General features: G+C 39.6%; 1 protein-coding gene, 1 long non-coding RNA gene and 1 other non-coding gene across 3 annotated transcripts; 1 reads left to right on the top strand and 2 right to left on the bottom strand.

The window, feature by feature from the left end:
* On the bottom strand, window positions 1–1,130 carry LOC149036406 (uncharacterized). Its single transcript, XM_089189964.1, has one exon. It carries the CDS (start codon window positions 1,128–1,130, stop codon window positions 120–122), a length of 1,011 nt encoding a protein of 336 aa, XP_089046090.1. The 3' UTR covers window positions 1–119.
* A 4,472-nt stretch (window positions 1,131–5,602) lies between these two features.
* Trnap-cgg (transfer RNA proline (anticodon CGG)) lies at window positions 5,603–5,675 on the top strand. Its single transcript has one exon. It is a non-coding gene; the product is annotated as a tRNA-Pro (tRNA).
* An 8,933-nt stretch (window positions 5,676–14,608) lies between these two features.
* Window positions 14,609–16,116, bottom strand: LOC149036404 (uncharacterized). Its single transcript, XR_016181707.1, has 2 exons — window positions 15,011–16,116; window positions 14,609–14,845 (listed from the first exon to the last, which is right to left on the bottom strand). It is a non-coding gene; the product is annotated as an uncharacterized LOC149036404 (long non-coding RNA).
* Window positions 16,117–19,356: the final 3,240 nt, after the last annotated feature.

Genomic DNA, 19,356 nt, shown 5'->3' with positions numbered 1-19,356 from the left:
TAGAGATCCCCCCTTATCGGTAGTGGAAAGTTTCATGATCCCCCCCCCCCTTTTCTCCCAGCCACCGCCAAATAACTTTTTGAATATGCAAGTGATATTTTAATAGTGGTACTTACGTCTCATGGACCTTGAACCACAACGGTAAATATTTGCTCGTCAGATACGAACTGAATTGTCGAGGAAGTGCCAATCTCAGGCTGTTCATCCAAATCCACGAAAACATAGTCATCGTCGCTCTCTGCCTCTCCACTTTCGGATTCTTCATCCTCGGATTCCACGTCATCTTCATCACTCGACAGTTCTTCTGTTATCACAGTCTCTTTATTCTGTCGGTAATAGTGACATCGAATGGCCTTCACTTTGTCAAGTTTCCGACCCACAGTCGTCAAACCATGCTTGTTGAGATACAGGTCTAGTTCTCTTACCCGCAACTTTTCAACTTTGCCACCCTCGATGAGGTTATCCCATTGAAATTCCTTGTACGTTCGTTCGGCCTCTTGCCTTCTTCGCTCCTGAGCTGCTCTTGTTCTGATGTCCTTTCGGATCTCAATATCCTTCAAATGATTAACATACGCAATGACGTGCTTCTCTTCCACATTATATTTTGAGCAGAAGCTCTTCATGGTATCCTGATCGTTTCTGATACTGTCAGAATGTTCCTCGTACAGATCTTTAATACATTTTCTTGGAAGGTAATCATCTGGTGTCCTGCCCGTCGATTCCGTCTGATAGATATCCATGAAATGTCCAGGATTGTTTGAATCTGGTACAGGTTGCGGAATTCTTTCCGTTTCTGGACCGACCCATCTATTGTTAGAACACCAGGAACAGAGATTGGAACTTTCTTCTCTTGACTCTTTACAGGCATCACGACAGAATTCCATAAAAAGTTCTCCACGAATATAGTGGTCTTCCACAAACGATTCGATCTTTCGGAAGTATGCTGCACCGGGCGCTTGCTCTTTGTTTCGTTCTGATGCACCCCGATAGTTGTCGAGGTAAACAGAATTGAAAAAGAATAATTCATCAGGGGACTCGCTTACTTTGCTCTTGATGTAATCTTTAAGGACAGGGGCATCATCAATTTTCTCGGCTACCTGACTACAGACATACCAGGCATTTTTCTCCATCCGTTTCTTTTCGTACTCTTCGTATGACTAGAGAGACAGTTGTTTGATTTCCTCTTCTGAAAGATCCTCAAATCTCCTATATTTTTCCCACTCTAGAGTTGCGCCATCCACAAGAGCATCAGAAATTGCCGAGTTTGTCACAGAAAGGCTGAAATTCTACAATAGTGTTGTACCGCAGATTTATGAATCTTCATTCGTGAGTAAACAAGCCGGTTTCAAACAGTATCTCCTCGAGCAACAGCAAATGCGTTGGCAGTTAAACACAAAGATAAAAGCCCTTTCCGATAAAGAAAACAACTTGCTTAGAAACGAGAATTGGGGAGTGTGCCAAAACATCACGAAGTTCATGTCAGGCGTGGATGGATGTAAGGGCAGTGGTGATGTCGCGAAGTGTGAGTCCTCCTTGACCACTGTCCATGAGGCCTTTAATTCAGCATCCGATTTGCTCTCATTTATCGACAACAGACGAAAGAACCTTTATACAGAAGAGCATACCTTAAGGTCGTTTGCAAGTGATGAGCTCAAATATTTCCAGGAAGCTCAAGAGCGAGTGAAGGCCATACACCAAGAGCCGCAGAAAGCCTCCAATGCGCTCACGACCACCCTCATGAGCTTGAAGAGAAAGTTCCCATCTCCCATGGGGAACAACGGCCAATCCCGAAGAAAAAAAAGAAAACAAGAGAAAAGTGAAAAAAATCAAGGAGAAAAGGTTGCATCAGCGAGCAGCAATTCTCCTAGAAAAACTTACCTCAAAAGAGGTAGCTAAAGAGGTTTTCGATTCACTCGAAAAGAATACTTACAAATGTGTCTCAAGTATTAATGCAGGATTCACTGCGAGATTTGTCAAGCGTCTCCGCCTGGATCCTCTGCTATGGCTTTTGGAAAGAGGCGTGTTTGAAACAGAGCTGGCACGCAATTTGAAAGTGGTAGTGGCCAGAATGAACGAAGAGAATAGCAGTAATGGTGCTGAAAAAGGGTCAAGTTCGGGCGAGGATTCAGATGAATCTGACGAGGAGACTGTGCAAGAGCCAGTGGAGAGGGCTGCCGAAGATTCTGACACGGAAGCGGAACAAGATACAGCCTCACCAAAATAAACACTTTTTTAACTCGTGAATTGCGCGCATGCGCAAGAGCGAGTTATAGATACGATGTGGGGAATAGCATTCGCTCGCTCGCTCGCTCGCTCGCTCGATTGGTCGATTCCTGTAAACTTTTTTTAGATTTTAGGCTTTTGAGTACATTTGATAGTTTTTGGCGAGCAATAAACAGACGAAATGGCGACCTTTGTTGCTAAGAATAGTGGTGGGGTGAAAAAGAAGCCAATGATAATCTTAAAAGAGTTTTTTTTTTCGTTTTAGTTTCAACAAGCGGCGCCAGCGACTGGCAAGCATTCAAGGATTCACACTGAAATAACAGAACAACCTTCGTTTTTCATAAAATTGTAATTTATAATCCTTGAACTTGAAAACAATCCGAAGATTCATTGAAAATATCACTTACTGCGAAGCGCTCGGAGTTTACAGATGTTCAAAAGCTTTTTCTGTTATAGCGTGAGATTGAGGACAAAATTGATCATTACGTTTCGTCGCGTGTGTTTTTCCTGTGTGAAGCAACAGAAGATGCCGGCGACTGACGAAATAACAAGTTAACACGAAAATCAAATAACACTTAGACAAACAATTTTAGCTACCGATTTTCAGTGAATTTTTAAAGAACAATTTTCTTGTAAGTTTCAAGACAATTTGAAGATTCAACATACATACAACGTACTAAAATGCGAAAGTTACACACCACAAAATTGATAAATAGGCCTGAAATGAAATTCTATCTTGTTATTGATTATACGTTGCCTAGCACGTGACTTAAATCTACCCAGGCGGAGATCTAAAATGACGGTGGCAGGCTTGGCTTAGTTATATCACTCAAAACTCGTTCCCGTTTGTCTCATTTGATAAAGAGGGAATCGTTAATGTTTTCATTAAGACAGTATTGCCTTGATTTTCTAATATTTACAACGAAAGACAGTACATTTCACTTTTCACCCACATTTACTTCCAACCTTTTCTTTTGAACCAGAAACAAAAATGATAGACGTTTAAAACACATGACATCATCCACCTTGTTAAATGTAATAGCATGATCATTTCAATTGTAATGCCTTCTTGTCCCAACGTTACTTTGTTTCTTTGCTACATCAGCGAACACTGAACTACTGCTCGTACTCTAGATGACAATCAACCACAAAATTCCCTAAACCAGATAACATTAAACATAATCTCAAAAATCATGTGTCAATTCACGAGTTTGCTCACAGAGCACTTTGATTATTTGTTATTTTCATTCGGCCGCGTATTAAAATAATGAAAGTTTATGATTTTAGATTACGATTCTCTGTAAAACAAACTGAAACGTTATGAAACAATTTTGAGCAATTGTAAGTATTCCATTCTCAAAATCTTGATTACCTTTCTAATTTAGATCGTGCCTGAATAAAAACGTGTATGTTAGACTACGATAGTGATTCTTTTTTACAAAATGGAGGGTCTGTAAAAGGGTTTGGGTTTTGTGTCTGGGCTAGAATAGAGTTTATATAATACAAAATACAACTGAACGTGGTCTTGAATATATGGTTGGGGGTTTAGAGTCCCAGCGGCAAATCCTACCAAAGTATTTACAAATGCAATCACCCGGGGTCCCGGCGCGACCTAAAATTCCTTTTTTTTTGGTCTGATCCCCCCCATTATGCTTGTCAATTACGGCTGATCCCCCCTAAAGGTCTTCAAAAAACCATGTGATCCCCCCCTAAATACTCCGACCCCCCCCAGGCGATAAATAATGACCGGTCCCTAAAGTATGTCTGTCGACTGTCGGCCGAATGTCGACCGACATTCCTGCGCTTACTATTTTGATGTCAGCGTTCAGAATCCGGTCCGAAAAAATTGTCCTCAGGTCGCTCAGTGCCCTCATCATTGTAAGCTTTACTTCCAGACACCTTTAAAGCCCAAAGGGACATCAGGTGAAGCCATGTACTCAACGGGATGTTGGATCCTTCGATAAACGTGATGCGCAAAAAAGATTGACTTTCTAGGAAACCAAACATTAGCTCGTCGTTCAATTTCATCGAACAATATTCTATCAATCATAGGCGTTTCATGTCTATGAAAATGTACCAAAAAATTTAAATCTTTAGATAGCAGTAAAAACAGAATAAAAAGAAATTTTACGATTTCATTCACAAACCATCTTGAGCTTGAATTTGAACGTTCAGTATTGTGCAAAAGCAACAAAAACGAAATGCACCACTTTCGTTCTTTCTTTTTGCGAAGTTTCCTCGAAAGCGCGAAGTAAAGTTTTTGCGACTGATTGTGGCTTTCTAAGCGACATAGCGAGATTGTGCGAGATTGCTTGCCTGTGTTCGAAAGTCCACGGAGCAGTCGGTCATGTAACGAACATGAAAGGTTTCAGACATCAAAATAAACTGCATTCATTATTGTTTTTCTGTTATAGCCCCTGTACATAGTTTTCCTTCGACTGTGCCATTGATGGTCCGGCTGTTGTCTGTACCGGCAAATTCAACTTCGTCGGTAAGAGTGGATGCCCGGTTGTAGTGATACTGGAAGCCGCGATGGCATTCTTCTCGACAAGGGGGTTTTCGTAATTCCGTTTGGAAATTGCCAGAGAGAGTTGTCGTTGCTCTACTTCGTCGGCTTCGTTGTAGTCGTCGAGGGACTGTACGTTTCTATGTCCTGTGACTTTGATGATATCTGAGCGTTCAACGTTTGCTTTCTTCAGCTTGCTGAATGTTTTTCTTGCACTGTGATTCGTTAATTTCTTCTCACTTTCCTCTACCTTTCTCTATCACTTTCATCATGCTGCTTATGGTTTTTTCTCTCGAGGGCTAACTTTAGTCGTCGTTCAACTTTTGATTTCGTTTGACACCAATTGATCGCGTGGATTAATTTAGTTTCTCGGGCTCGTTTTCTTCTATTCCGTCGTCGATTTCTTTCACATCACACCAAGTTTTCCAGACATTTAGAAAGAGGTGCTTTTTACTGTGTTCGCTTTTTTTTTTCTCTGAAATTTTTGAGTTGTTCAATCGATGTTTCATTAGAAATCCAAATCGTTGTTTTCTGAAAATCTCAATCATTTTTTTTCACGCGTGTTGCTTCATATTTTCTGCCAACGTGATACCATAGAAACAGCTCCAATCTGATTGGCTCTCGATAAATTATATTGTTTCTAAGCCAATCAGATCAAACCACTTTTGTAAATTTCACTTGTGTTACAACTTTGCACCCGTGTTACATGAAAAATGCACTCATTTTCAGCCAATCGGACGCGCGTAAGCAAGTTCTTATTTGCTGGAAATGTAAGTATATGTCTCATTGACACCTGAACCGACCGTAACCTCGATGGCAGGTGAACATAATGAAAGGGTATATTACTTCGTAATAGACCGCGCTCACCGTGGAGTCTCTGTGGCTCAGTGGCAGAGCATCGGAGCTCGGAATCCGAAGGTCTGAGGTTCGATTCCTCATAGGGATTCAGATTTTTTTTCCTTTGTCCTACGCTCGTGACAAGACGAAAAAACATCTTTCTTTGTTTATGAACCTGTTGGTGAAATCAGGCCTTCGCGATTTGAACCGCTAGGACGAACTTAAAATAGAGCGCGATAGTCAGAAGAGGAGCCGCACTCGCCTCAATCAAGAAAGCGAGAATGGTGAGTGCATTTACGCTTGTAACTAAAGTATCTGAAGTAAAGAAAAGGTATCTCAAGTAAAGAAAACCAAATGTGCAGACTCTTGAATACCGCGGGAGCGAAGTGTTTTTATGCTACACGCACGCACCTTCCGAAGCTAAGGTTTCACTGACTGAAAATATAAACATACAAACTTGTGGAATTGGATGGATGGATAATACACGTTTCCACGCGATTGAATCGGTTTTAAGTTTTCCTGTGTTGAATTTGGCGAATGATTAAAGTTTTCTCGGCTTCTACCTAAGAACCAGGTTTGTGTAGTTTCGGCAGACCATAAAGTTTCTGTGGATGTGGTACTGAGCACCCTAGTCGCTAGTAGCGTTGGGTGTCAATGGCGTTTGTCACTGACATACAGTTTACTAGAGAGGTCGAAGAAAATGGTAAACTACCTTTTCTAGTCTGCCTGGTAAGCCGTGACAACACTGAATTGCCTGCTATACTCTCCCACCGACGCAGCACCATAGAAACTTACCCCTTTATTAGTATGCAATACGACAGACAGCTCATCCGACGAGAACTGATAAGTACTTTAACCGTGTTTTTTCAAAGAACAATTACAACGAAGAATTCATCCAACGTAACACTCACCGGCCTACTACTATTACCGAAGCTAACGACAACGCAACTCCTACGACCACCGCAACTATACCATACACAAACCTATTACCACACTACGGCAGTTACTGACTAACGTCAAAGACAAAGACGAACCCAGGAACAGACAGGGAGCAGTATATAAGATCAATTGCTCCGACTGCCACGCCTCCTACATCGGTGAGACTGTCAGAAACCTCACAGCCAGACTGACTGAACACAAACGAGCGACGAGGAAAGATGATTTCAACAATCACATTGTTGAACATCACCGTCTTACGAACCACACTATTAACTGGGACTCTGCGCAATGCCTAACCTACAGCACCAACTACTTTCAACGACTGACCCTGGAAAGCTGGTTTACTAACTTGGAACAGACTCCCCTGAACAGATGTTAACCACTACCGGCACCATACAAACGACTCATTCACGACATTAACATTACAAACGAACCAAACAGAACGACCTAACTAACGGATTTAAACCGACCAATCACGACTGACCTACGCCACTTGAGTCTTACAGCCAATAACATCATGGCAAAACTGACTAATCAGTTTCTACAAACCGGACTAAGTACATTCGACTGACAACAACCTTTCACTTGACTCTGATGATGACTTCCGCTCAGGTTGTCGAAACGTCAGTCACCATTACAGACAACAGTCCTTCTCAGGACTACGCTCACCCGGACGATCAAACTACACTATTGCATGTTACCCCCGGGTTCAAACCATTTGCTGTATAAAAATATTCTCACTTGGGTTTAAAAAAATTGTAGCAAGCCAGAAGAGTTTTTTGATTTGGAAACCCCATGTAAAAATTGATGTCCGAATCAGTCTTTAAGTCTTGTTATTCCAAACTAGCTTTGGAGAAGCTCGTCGACGTTTTTCAAAAGATTTTTATTTTTTAGCTTCAGAGACTTTATTTGATCTTCTAGCTTCGCAATGTGCGCGCACAAATCGCTGATTTCATCAGAAGCGGGGGGAATCGCTGTCTTCACTCACGCTACCGAAGGATGGCATCTCAGCTGCTGAAGAGGGATGTTGTGACCGCTTACGTGGCGATTTCATCTTCGGAGATGTTGTAGACCAGGGAAAGATCGAGGAAATGGCATCATCTATTAAATATCGGCGGCCTATTAAGCTTTTACGAAAATCAGTTTGCTTTAAATGTAACGAGCAGATCTTAGTTCGCTCTGTGATCTGAAATGTTGGGGACACATCCGGTCGAATTTTTGTTAGCCAAGCCTAAAACGAAGATAGGACGTAAGAACAACAACTACAAAACAAAACACATATTTACTGCTACTGTAAGTGTATAACAATAACAGGGATTGAAAAAAAACCTTAAGTCTTCCCGGATCTGTCGTTGGAAGGCTGTGATAAGTGATCTTTCGTCCGTCCGGCCTTATTCGATATCCGCTCATACAGCATAGCGGCACGCAATAGTTATCAGGCACGTTTTACCACTCAGAAAATGACTCATTTTTGGACCGAAAGGAAGTGTAATCCAACTGGTTCTGACTGGCACGAAATACTTGAAAACAGACGCTGCCTGCCCTTAGCAACGGCGTTGCTACCGAAAAGCCTCGCTTTGGAGCGATCGTCGCCATATTTGCAATCGGTGTATTCTGTAAAGAACATGTGCGCGCAAATGTTAACTCGTATATTTTGAAAATAAGTTTTATGAACTGCTCCAAGGCAAAGACAGGGTTTGCAGCGATCATCCAGCCTTTGGTGGATTACGAGTATCAACATAATAAGGAACTTCAACTGAATTTATTATCCACGCTCCTAGAAATTTCGTCCTCTCAGTCGCTTTGTACCATAGAACAATTGAGGCCAATTACATATAAACATAATGAACATTTTTTTGGTAGGCCGATACCTTTTGATGACCTATTGTTGTTAAACTGTGACAAACAACGCTTCCTGCTCAGATCACCAGAATTGGACAAGTGTTTTCACGACGTTACTACCATTCTTTGTCCTGGAAATCTTTTGCATACCGTTCTACAGCCAACGTGGCTCGGGTTACCTTGCACGCTGTCCTCGAAGATGGCTTTCAAACAGTTCCATCAAATTCTCTTACAATGTTGTCATACACCATCAATGCTATTACTTGGTGGCCGTTACTATCTCAGCACTGGGTTTCATAGTCTCTCTTTGTATTCGCTTACTTCCACAACTCACCTGTTCCTGTCACCGTTATCAATAATTCACGTCCTATGTAATACTTCTTTCAATACACTTACGTGTTTCGTTTCTGAAAACCATTTTACCTACGTTCCCTGGGAAACAGCAACTAAAACCTCAGTTAATATTTTGGTACCCCACATTCCACTTACATCGGATTTTAAGGTCGATAATTCCACTCTCGTTTCTCTTGATAATACTTACGACCTTCTCCACCATACTCTCACACAACGCCTCACGCAACTCAAAGCTGACATAAGTCGGCTGCAACCCACTTTCATTACCTCCGTCAACTAAATTTTTATTTGTCTAGCTTTCACATTTGCTCTTATTGATTTTGTCGCTGTTCTAATTCTCTTTCGTCAAACTCGCCGACCACGTCAACTATTAAAAATACCGACCATTTCTTTGTAAACTCGTGGAACTACCACGCAAGACTAACCACGCGTCACGTAAATTAATTTCGCACTTTCCAGTTTTTATCCTCACCTATCGGCATTTGTTATTCCCTTCATTGACCGCTCTTTGTATATCTTGCTATAAAGTTCAGCCCATTCCCCCTCATTTGTTATCTCCAAGTTTTCTGGGCTGTTCCAGTTTTTGAACAAAAAACCTCATGACGTTTTCTCATCCGAAATGGTCAGGTATATTGATGTGATTGTCACAGTAGATGGATTCTGCATGGTGAGGAAGAGTTTATCGTAAAAGCCATGGCCGTGGTTTCGTTAAAGGTCTCCTTCCAGTGGTCACAAACCTACCACACTGCGTTCCTCGCGTATCTTCCTTGGGACAACTTGACAACCTGCATGACACAAGAAAAACGCCATGGTCACTCCATCGATACTCCGGGAGCCGCTCAGTACAAGGCGTTGTGCCATCTACGCTGGGCCCTGTGCCAGGTGCAACTGGCTTGGCTGACAAAAACGCATCTACCGTCCCCACCAGTTCGCGTCTGGACGAAAGGTCTACACAATTCGCGTTTCGTTGCGACTCTCCTCCCCTAGTACGCGCCAGAAGTGAAGAATCCAGAAGACCTGGGATCCCCGGCAATCCGTCAGCTGTTACTAGACCAAGACCAACGCGTAACTCCGGAAACGCTGGAAAAGGTCGTCTCCTCAGCCGCTTGGGTCGAGGAACACTAAAACCACGAACAGTAGTACGCTGCGATATTTTTTTTATTGTCAATAATTTTAAACTGCTCTTCATTTTTCTCATTTATCAACTTAATTCCATTTTTGTACTTGCTTGTTGTTTCTTTTGAACCGCCGAGGTCATTATATGTTGGCTTGTTCGGTTTCTGCCGCGGTTCAGGCGCAAAAAAAATCAAATACAAAATTAAAAAACAAACGCACACGATCTAACAAACAAAAAAGACAACCGTCCTACGTCTTCTTTGCTGTGCTTTTAGGTTCCTTGTTAATGATTCTTTCCCTGTTGATTTACTGTGCTTTCTGTTTTTTCTCTCAACCAGGAGGTCTCGATATAAGGTGGGAGGAATGTAACAATAGGATTTTCAGTCATCAAGTTTTTGTGCTAACGCTAAAAAAAAAAAAAAAAAAAATATATATATATATATATATATATATATATATATATTATTCAACGTAGAAACTGCGAGATTTTGCTAAGTTCAGCAATGCTTAAATGCTACGCTTTCCAATACAGTCAGTCGTAAATAGTTGTTATTAGATCATAACTGTAATTAGTGTCAAACTGTAACCGTCGCCTGTCATAGCCTTTTGTGTAGTTGTTATTCACCTGAGCTTTCTAAAAACGATTAATCTTGTAAAAGGGGAAATTCCTGCCTAGCCAATCGTTGTATCAGATTAAGTGATCCTTTAGATCATTCACAGCATTACCTAACCCTTTGAACCCTAGGCTTAAATAGAGTTGTTTTGTAAAGCTTTCTTTGCTCAAAGAAAATACAAAACCAGTCAGCTTAGCTGTGCTTGCAGAATAAATCTACGTCGGAGCCAACTTTGTTGTTTTTAGTCATTGTCTCAAGGATAGTCAACAGTCATAATAGATCCCAACCTTTCCGCAGCCAGCGAGTGCCCCTACGAAAACCTTTTCCCAGAAGAAGTCTATCGGGTTGTTCCCCGTCCGTCTATTTGTGAAGGCAAAAACCTGTTTTCACATTATTTATCACATGGCCCCCAAATCTCTTACCACTGTCAGCTCATTGTTTATTTATTAAGCTTTCTGTCTAACCATTTCATTAACCTCAAAAAAATACGTGGGCCTCATCTCATGAGTTTCAACTGGTGCCGTTTTTTTGTCATTTTCATGTGTTATTTGAAACGAATGGCATCAGCTTCATTCTGTCAGTCTTGTTTATTTCAGTAGAATACTCCTGCCATGCGAAATAAATTTTGAGTCGAAGTGTACCATGAGACTCGAAGATTAATATTATCAAACTTTCTCTGGTTCTTGAAATATGAAACAAGTGATACAACAAATGGATAAGGGGCTGGAACTCTTTGTCTAGGTATTTCTGTCGTATTTAAAAACGAATTTCAGGTTAAAATGCCTTCAAACCAGTTCGACTTACATTTCACTTTGCCAGAAGTGCCTTGATCCTTTGATTTTTATTTCTTAATTGAGAATGATGGTAAGAATTAACTTTTGTGTTCTCTGCTGTTTAGGGAGATGTGAAGTGACCCCACTATACATATAGTTGGTACTATTGACAGAGTAGATAGGTGTAACATTTACTGTGGCAAGCTAGTATTCAAGAGATTGTCATTAATACTGGAAGCTTACTACTGGTTTAAATTATCAATCTTTTGTTCTATTCACACAACTTGCCTAAACTAGCTTATGCTACATGCAATTTATGTCTATACTTAATTTGCAACTGTAAAATTAACAATGAAGTTTTTGAAAGTTTTGTCCAAATTTCATTGGAAACGAATATGAGGAGTGATCAGGTGAATTATTGTCATGTTCCTTAAGAGTGTTTGGGCTTCCCGTGAGAACTAAAAAATTTCTTAAGTGACTGATTTATGATTTGTCTGCCCTAAAATTTGCACAGCCAAACCCCTGACTACAAAATTATAAATTTCCTTAAATAGCCATCCAAGCCGGTGCCCATTACTGCAGAATATGCAATGTCAAAGTCCCCTTTTGACTTAGATCTCATTTCTCTAAAATCTGATGGATGTAAATCATCCATTTTCATAAAGAGATCAACAAAACTCTCCACATAAGTTTAATCTGACCTCATTTAGTCTTGTTCCCAGGAAAAAAGGCTTTTGGAAAAACTTTGTTTTACATCCTCACTGTTAAATATCAGGTTCTTTCTTACTTGGCATGAAAAAAGAGTCTGCTCAGACCATCCGATTGTCACTCGACGCAGGTGTGTACCAACGGTCTCTCACATCAAACAGAAATTTATAGAACATGCGCAAACAAACTGGCTCTCTGCTCATCCTTTCACAATATTCACGGGTTTCATAATTTCCCCGCTGACCAAATTTACTGTGTACTCTTACCGTCGACGAAACGCCTTCGATATAGCGTCACCCAATTCTTGGACATCGAACACAAGCACTACTGGACATCAGTGGCCCTGTATTCTATAGTTAATCCGTGCGAGATAAGAAGGTTTATACTTTTAAGCGATTCATTTCAAGGAATCCTGGCAAGAATCATCGAAATGGTGCACTATGGCAGATATAATTCTCATGGTGCGTGTCACTCAGGGAGCCGATCGGAAAGTGGACAACGGCGGTTTCGTCAATACAGAAATAAGTCCTTTCCTGCCAAAACGAAGGTGTAAATGTCTCAATTCATCATATTCAAGCCCACTTCCAGCAATTTTATCAGCCATATTCTGCTTTATAGGGCCGTCACCACCACTATTTTAAAGTTCCTATTTAAATTCACGACTTATACGTAAGAGTGGGTGTGCAGCTCGAACTAGGAGCCCGAGTATTTAGTGCCGTCCGACAAAGTTACACAGAATAGTAAACCACTAGTCATCACCTCTCGGGCTAAAACGTTTTTGTGTCGCCGCCTGATACGAAAACCCACATAACCCAATGAGAAAAATGGGAACGTATTCCCCATCCAAATGCTGGCACACCAACCTCTGGGGGTTAGAGGTAAAACAGCTTAATTACATGCAACATAAAATTTAACGTAAAACTAGAAAAGTTCGAGAGCTGAAATGAATACATTACAAATGTCAAACCTTAAATACGCTATACATCAAAAGACTCAATTAACGTCATAGCGGCCCACGTGCTAACATACCAATAGAAAAATATTTACATTCTTTGTCACTGCCGCTCACAGTTTAGTTCCGTCGAATGTAAATACATTTTGCCGCGAAAGGACATGAGTCGGCGATAACGACTGTCAAGATGGTTCACCTTCACCTTCACCGTTTTCCAAGGAGGAGTGTTTGCTCTAGATGAGTGACTTAAGAAATGTTACAGTGTCTGCAAACCTGACGTTGATGGAGCTTAATTCAGTGATAAAACTGTCATTACAATTTCGTAGGAGAATGGGAATGTCAAATTAAAATGCATTGTGACCTGCAAGGACTGTGCAAACGGGCTTTGATGTGTTCGAAGCAGATGCGGTTGCGCTTTCCTTAAGAAATGTTAAGAGATCAGTTAGTGCACTTTTTAAAGGTAAAGTTGCTAGAGCTTGACTCTCTTTGAATAGAGTACGCTTTCCGTTAACAGTTTTCACAATGAGCTGGTTTACTTTTGACGTGTGAGGATCGATGTCTCTGTTGGGAAGAATGCAGAACCGAAACTGTTTGCCAGAGTGATCTACGGCAGCTACCTGGCAAAGTTGGATCACTCACGGTTTCTGGGAAACCACTCGATTTTAAATCGTCACGATTTATAAGTCACTCGATAAACGATTTTCAACGAGACTCGTTTGTTCGAGAGAATCGAAACGAGTCAAAGCGAGGCTCGTTTCACGAAACGAGACTCGTTTGACACAACGAGACTCATTTGACGAAACGAGACTCATTTGACGAAACGAGACTCGTTTGAAGAAACGAGACTCGTTTGACGAAACGAGATTCGTTCGGCAAACGTCGGCTCTCGGCGCATGCGTAGATGTCTAATTTTTTTCCCAAGGTTGTTGTAGGGAAGGTTAGCGCTGAGATATTCGTACAATACGTTAAGGTAAGTTCTATTTTCTATGTCTTGGTATGGTAAACGGGTAGGGAAGGCCTTAACCAATATTATTATTGGCTGGTAGCATATATTTCAGCACATAGAAAAAAGCATTGAATATGTGTATCGAATAAAGTTCAAAGCTTCCAGGCCCAATATTAAAGTTACTTCATTCCTCCACAACGAGGGATGGCAGAAATTATAACCATCTCAAAGATATAAATTTTGAAAAATAAAGGTCAAATGTTCCTGAAACTTCATGTGTCAATGCAAGGAATATTTTATCATACTGTGCTGTTTTAGTTTTTTTTTTTTTTCTTGAATGAAGACTGTATTTATAGGATATTCGATCTTAAAGACATGAATGATAATTTCTTTCTTAAAATGAGTTTTTCCTCGTAAACCATCTTTTTATCTCAGGGATATAATCAAAATAAATACAAATTAAAATGAGAAATCTAACTTCGCTACAAAAAATGTTCTTACATGTTAATGTTTCAGAAAATTTTCTAGATTATTACAGAGATGAGATTGCTTCGGTTGGTCTTGGATCACCAATCTTTCTATCACGACGCAGAAAAAAGGATAGTTTTAGAAAGAGAGCTTTGATTTATAAAATGATTTTGTTAGAGTTTTTAAGAAACAAATAATGAGGGGAATATATTTGGTTAATGACCATGATGACCAAAACAAAAATTGTTATTATCTGTAGCATATTTATTATAGCTCAATGATCTCTTTGCCTCTGGAAAATGTTGTCAAATATACCAAACAACTAATACATGTTGGAAAACTTGATATCATTTATTCTCATCATATTTACAAAGAAAACTTTATGACAGGAATGAAAAGAAAACTTAAGGCTAAGTACAAGGCACTGCACTGTCACTAAAGGCTAATTGTTGCTCTCATTTACAACTTCTACTCTTTCACTAGTTTCTTTGTTGCCTTCTTGCAGAGATGCAATATTTTTCTTCTTTCTTCTCTTCCGTGTCTTCTTCTTTTTCTTCTTTTCTAGTTCTGTGGGTATAGTAAGAAGAAATTGTTGTGGTGAGTTGTTTATAGGGTTTTGCTATTGGTCATCTGGGAGTGGAATTTCCCATTTTGGAATGCTTTGAGCAAATTAGAAAGCTGAAGAAATTCACTAGCCATGACACTTAATAAATTGTGTTTGTCAAATCGTACCCTCACTTAAAGTCTTGTTCTCCTCAACCTTATCTCTGTGCTCTCCCTTGTCCTTGTCATCTTTAAAGGTAAAGAAAAAGGCCTTGATTTTTTTAATGTTGCAGTTCACAGGCAAATTTCCTTTATGCTTATGAGTCTAGAAAAATATAACTTTATAGGGGGTTTCTTGTTACTTTATTTCAAGTTTGCTATATTTAGAAGTGCAGAAACAAACTTGGCAAAGAAAGAATTTGTCAATCTTGCAAGTATAGCATCTCCTAAACAAAGGGTGAGACAAGATGAGACGACCGTTTTAAACATTTGCCGGGATTCGTTAATATCCAAGCTGTCTCGGGAAAAAAAAGGAAAACGAAATGGAAAATGAAGAAGTGACAAGGGAATCATACATCCTTTCGAACTACACTTAATTTACATTTTATCAATTGAAAACGGGGCGTCAACCGTAGCCCACCTGCGCGGTGCCTGTCGTTCACGAGGAACAAATTTCGATCAGATGATCACTAAAGCGCTTATGTTGAGGCTGTTTTGGTTTTCGTTTCGTTTTGTTTCTTTTTTGTGTGTTTGTTTTATTTTCCTAAATCAAACATATCAAGTTGGAGATTAAATAAGATTGATTTTAACTGACCATAATTATGGTTATATTGCTGAGCTTCTTAGTCGCATTTTAGAGGATAATGTTCTCTCGCGTAAAAGTCTCCATCTACTTCGTCAAAATTAATCTTTTACCGGAATACTACAAAATATTTGAGGCCTCAACACTTGATCTATAATTACTTTCATGCGAAATCTAGTAGACAAATTCTCCTCCCTACCATCGAAATCCGTCCACGCGGGCATCGGTTCGTTGAACCATTATCATGTCTTGGTTGTACACGCCGCAGTGCAATGGATTGGCCAATAATCCCCGGTTTTGAAACCATCGGATTATCCTTGAAGGGTTCGCGCGCTTTAAATTACTAAAATAGAGGAGATCCATGTTGCACACGAAATAACAAAATCAATCAGCCAAGGAGCGCGATAACAGACTATCAACCGCTATATTCGAACATGTCTACTACACCTTTGTTTGTCGTCATTGGTCGATTTGGTGCACTGTCATTCGTGCGTTTCGCTCCTCATTATTTTTCCAACTAGTACATGTTGTTTCCTCTTAAGTTCTCTTTGTTGTTGACCGGCCGTTATGTTGTCAACCGCTATCCCTATTGATGTTATTGGATGGAGTCTAATATTGATGGCTTCCTTGACCCTACGGGTCAATAACCTTAACCTGGTTCCAAACAAGAACGTGTCCTGTTTCATTAGCGTGTTGTGTATCTTCTGAGTTTTGAGTGTGAGCAAGCCGCGTCTCTTTGAAGTGCTCTTTATGGCTCAGTTATTGCTCTTCCTGTTTTCCAGATCGAGTTTCCCTTCCTCGATACGTCATTAAATTGGGACGCCAGAGGTTTCATTACCACTAATGCATACAGAAAGGATACTCGCACGGGCCAATACTTGGCCTTTGACCCACATCATCCTTAGCCAGTAAAGCGTGTTTCCAACTTTCTCCAAAAATTTTCAGTGTGGATTTGAGTATTTCATTAGCGTACATTGATCGCATGTAAGACGTCAACTTCTCTCAGGTCAACCACCTGATAAGCCTTGGATTTTCCAATACATGTGATCGAAGAAACTCAAACAATTGTTCAAAGCTTTGCGATGTAAAAATAACTTCTTAATATTCGATCACCAGCTTTCGAACGTTTGCAAGTATTTAAGTTAACGAGCAGAAAATAATACTTAGTCTTTTATTTTTGTTTCCTTTGTTAATAATTTTTGACTTTTAGAAGCCTAATCTCTCTACATTTTGGGCAAAATGCCTCATAAATCGTCAAGGTTACACAAGAACTTCAACGCACTTACCAGGCAGCGATGCTGCCATCTTGGAAATTATTCATGATGCCTTTCGAGTTCAATCTATGTTTTGAACTAGTTTTCTTTTAAATGAAATCGTAAAATTGTGGCTTTTAGCCCAAAATTATTTTGAAATCATGTTTTATGTTGAAGATACTGATTTATCTTCTTTAAAGAAAAAACGAAGAAGTCATTTGAAATAATCGTTTTATTGTCAGCCTCGTTTCCACGTTAAAGCAGCATCTTTTTCAATAAAGGAGTACGCAAGAAAATGGCGAGAGTTACTCTTTCACGGTTGCTATCGAGTGAATTTGATAAGTCTTTCACATAATCTTTCATCAGGTAACACTCGCATTTTCTACCCCTGAGAGGTAATGAGAACATTCTCTGGCCCATGGAATATTCTTGTTGCGTGCACAACACGCGTGCTATGGTGTATTTCAATCGAAGGATTTCACACTGAACATGATTCAGTTTGCTAAATCAAGGTAGCGATTTTTTTTCGGATAAAAGACAAATATGGAAGGTTCACATTGTGAAATTTTTAAGCTGATGTTGTTTCAAGATTTTGATTTTGCTTCACTAAAAAAAATGAAGTAAAAATGGCATTTCTTTCATTCTGTAACAACTTTGAGCTCAAGTCGTATTTTTTAGAAATTGCCTTTAGTTAGTAAAATGATATGCATCTTACAATTGGAGTGTTCAACATGACGGATGATAGTCATGAGTTTTTTTTTCCAGCTCTGGGTATTCGTCATTTAACCATATATCACACACTGGAGGCACTTGACTTCATCTTCTTTTGCAACAGGCACAGTTACAGTGGCCATGGCATCAAGTCAGCAGCTCTTCCTTCCATTTCTTTAATAAGCTGCAAAATTAAAGTAAATTGGACAAAAATTTCGACATGGAATTTTGAATGACGCACAAGTATAATGTGGTTGTGAAAAAAAAATGTTAATCACAAAACAAGTTGTAAATGTAATATTGTTAAAAGACAAAATTGACTTTCTAGCAAGAATTTTCATTATAGGTGTTTTTTGACTTATTTAAACGTTGAAAATGGAAATGATATATTACCATAAGCCAGTCAGTAAAAATTGTAATAAGCCCGTTGATCATTTCTTATTCCTTTTGGCGGTCTTATGTTAACACGTTCGACACCTCTTTTTCTTAGAGGTGACCTGGGGTGTAAACATGTAGTACTTTTCATACGCCCTTTCTTCTCTGAATTTTCTGTTTATTCTGTCGCAGTCTGTAGCAGTCTTCGAGGACTATTTTCTCTTAGGGTATCTCCTCGACTATGATTTGAATTATGTTAGTAGGTTAATTATAATTTTTATATTGTCAATCTTGTTTCTGTTTTGCCCGAACTTGACTGTATGACTGAGAAATTTAAGGTAATATAATCAAATAGCACTTAGCTCTCTTGGAGGCGGTACCTTGGGTACGCCCTTTCTTCTCTGAATTTTCTGTTTTTTCTTCGAGGAATTATAATTTTTACATTGTCAACCTTGTTTCTGTTTTGCCCGAACTTGACTGTATGACTAAGAAATTTAAGGTAGAAAATCATTTTGTACAGCGTAAACATCTGGAAGGTACCTACTTAGTATGCGTACTCCGCTCTGCGTAGCTTGACGTAATTCGCTAGTGTAAAAGCATGACGAAGGTCAGAGATTGACAGCTCAGTAAGGGTCACCTTTATAAGCGGTGACCCACACTTTCCTTCAAAGATCAGAGCTAGTCCCCGCTGTATGAACTTGTGTAATAAAAGAGAATTAAAGACAGAGTCAAGTGAACAGAACGAGTGTTAGAGTTTTAAATCTGACAATATGTAAAACCTCCATACTAAAGGACCTCAGGATTTCTATGGCCAGCCTTCCCAAGTATTTCAATCCCTATTGATTCCTTGGTTATCTCTTCAAAATCTTAAAATTGTAGACTTTCCGGGTTCGGAGAAGGTGGCTATAGGAAAAACATAATCGTGCCGCTTTCAGTCCATACATTCAATCGATTTCTTGTAGCTGTATAGAAAAGTTGCGGTTTTGGATCAATGATAATCTTATTTGTATTTTAAGGAACATAAAAGATATTCTTTTAAATTATAAAATAATACATTAACAAGAGCAGACTGCTGCGCCCACTTGGAAATTAAAGTTCTCTGCCAATTTAAGTAAAGGTATAGGCGGTAAAAAGGGACAATTTAATGTATCACAAGCTGAGATTCATATATAAATATGAAAGGAAAACCTCTGTTTTAACATCTGAAGTGTCTTCTCGGAGTACCTTAGACGTGGGTATAATGGATTTTTAGAACGGTTTACTTGCTGCAAAGCAGATAGTGAAACTGTGGCCTGAGAAGGGCTTTGAATGGCGACAGACCTCATTTCCGTGTTTTCAAATACAGAACCCTTTCTTCGCGATCTTCTTTGCATGTCAAGGAAAACTTCTCGATT

Source organism: Pocillopora damicornis, chromosome 12, assembly GCF_964200805.1.
Source record: "Pocillopora damicornis chromosome 12, jaPocDami1.2, whole genome shotgun sequence".
Taxonomy (NCBI): Eukaryota; Metazoa; Cnidaria; class Anthozoa; order Scleractinia; family Pocilloporidae; genus Pocillopora; species Pocillopora damicornis.
Note: the sequence above shows the minus strand (reverse complement) of the source record. Positions and strands in the feature narration are given on the sequence as shown.

Bases quoted from the DNA above. Each gene is read 5' to 3' on its own strand.
- LOC149036406 (XM_089189964.1), bottom strand. From the start codon at position 1,130: ATGGAGAAAAATGCCTGGTATGTCTGTAGTCAGGTAGCCGAGAAAATT.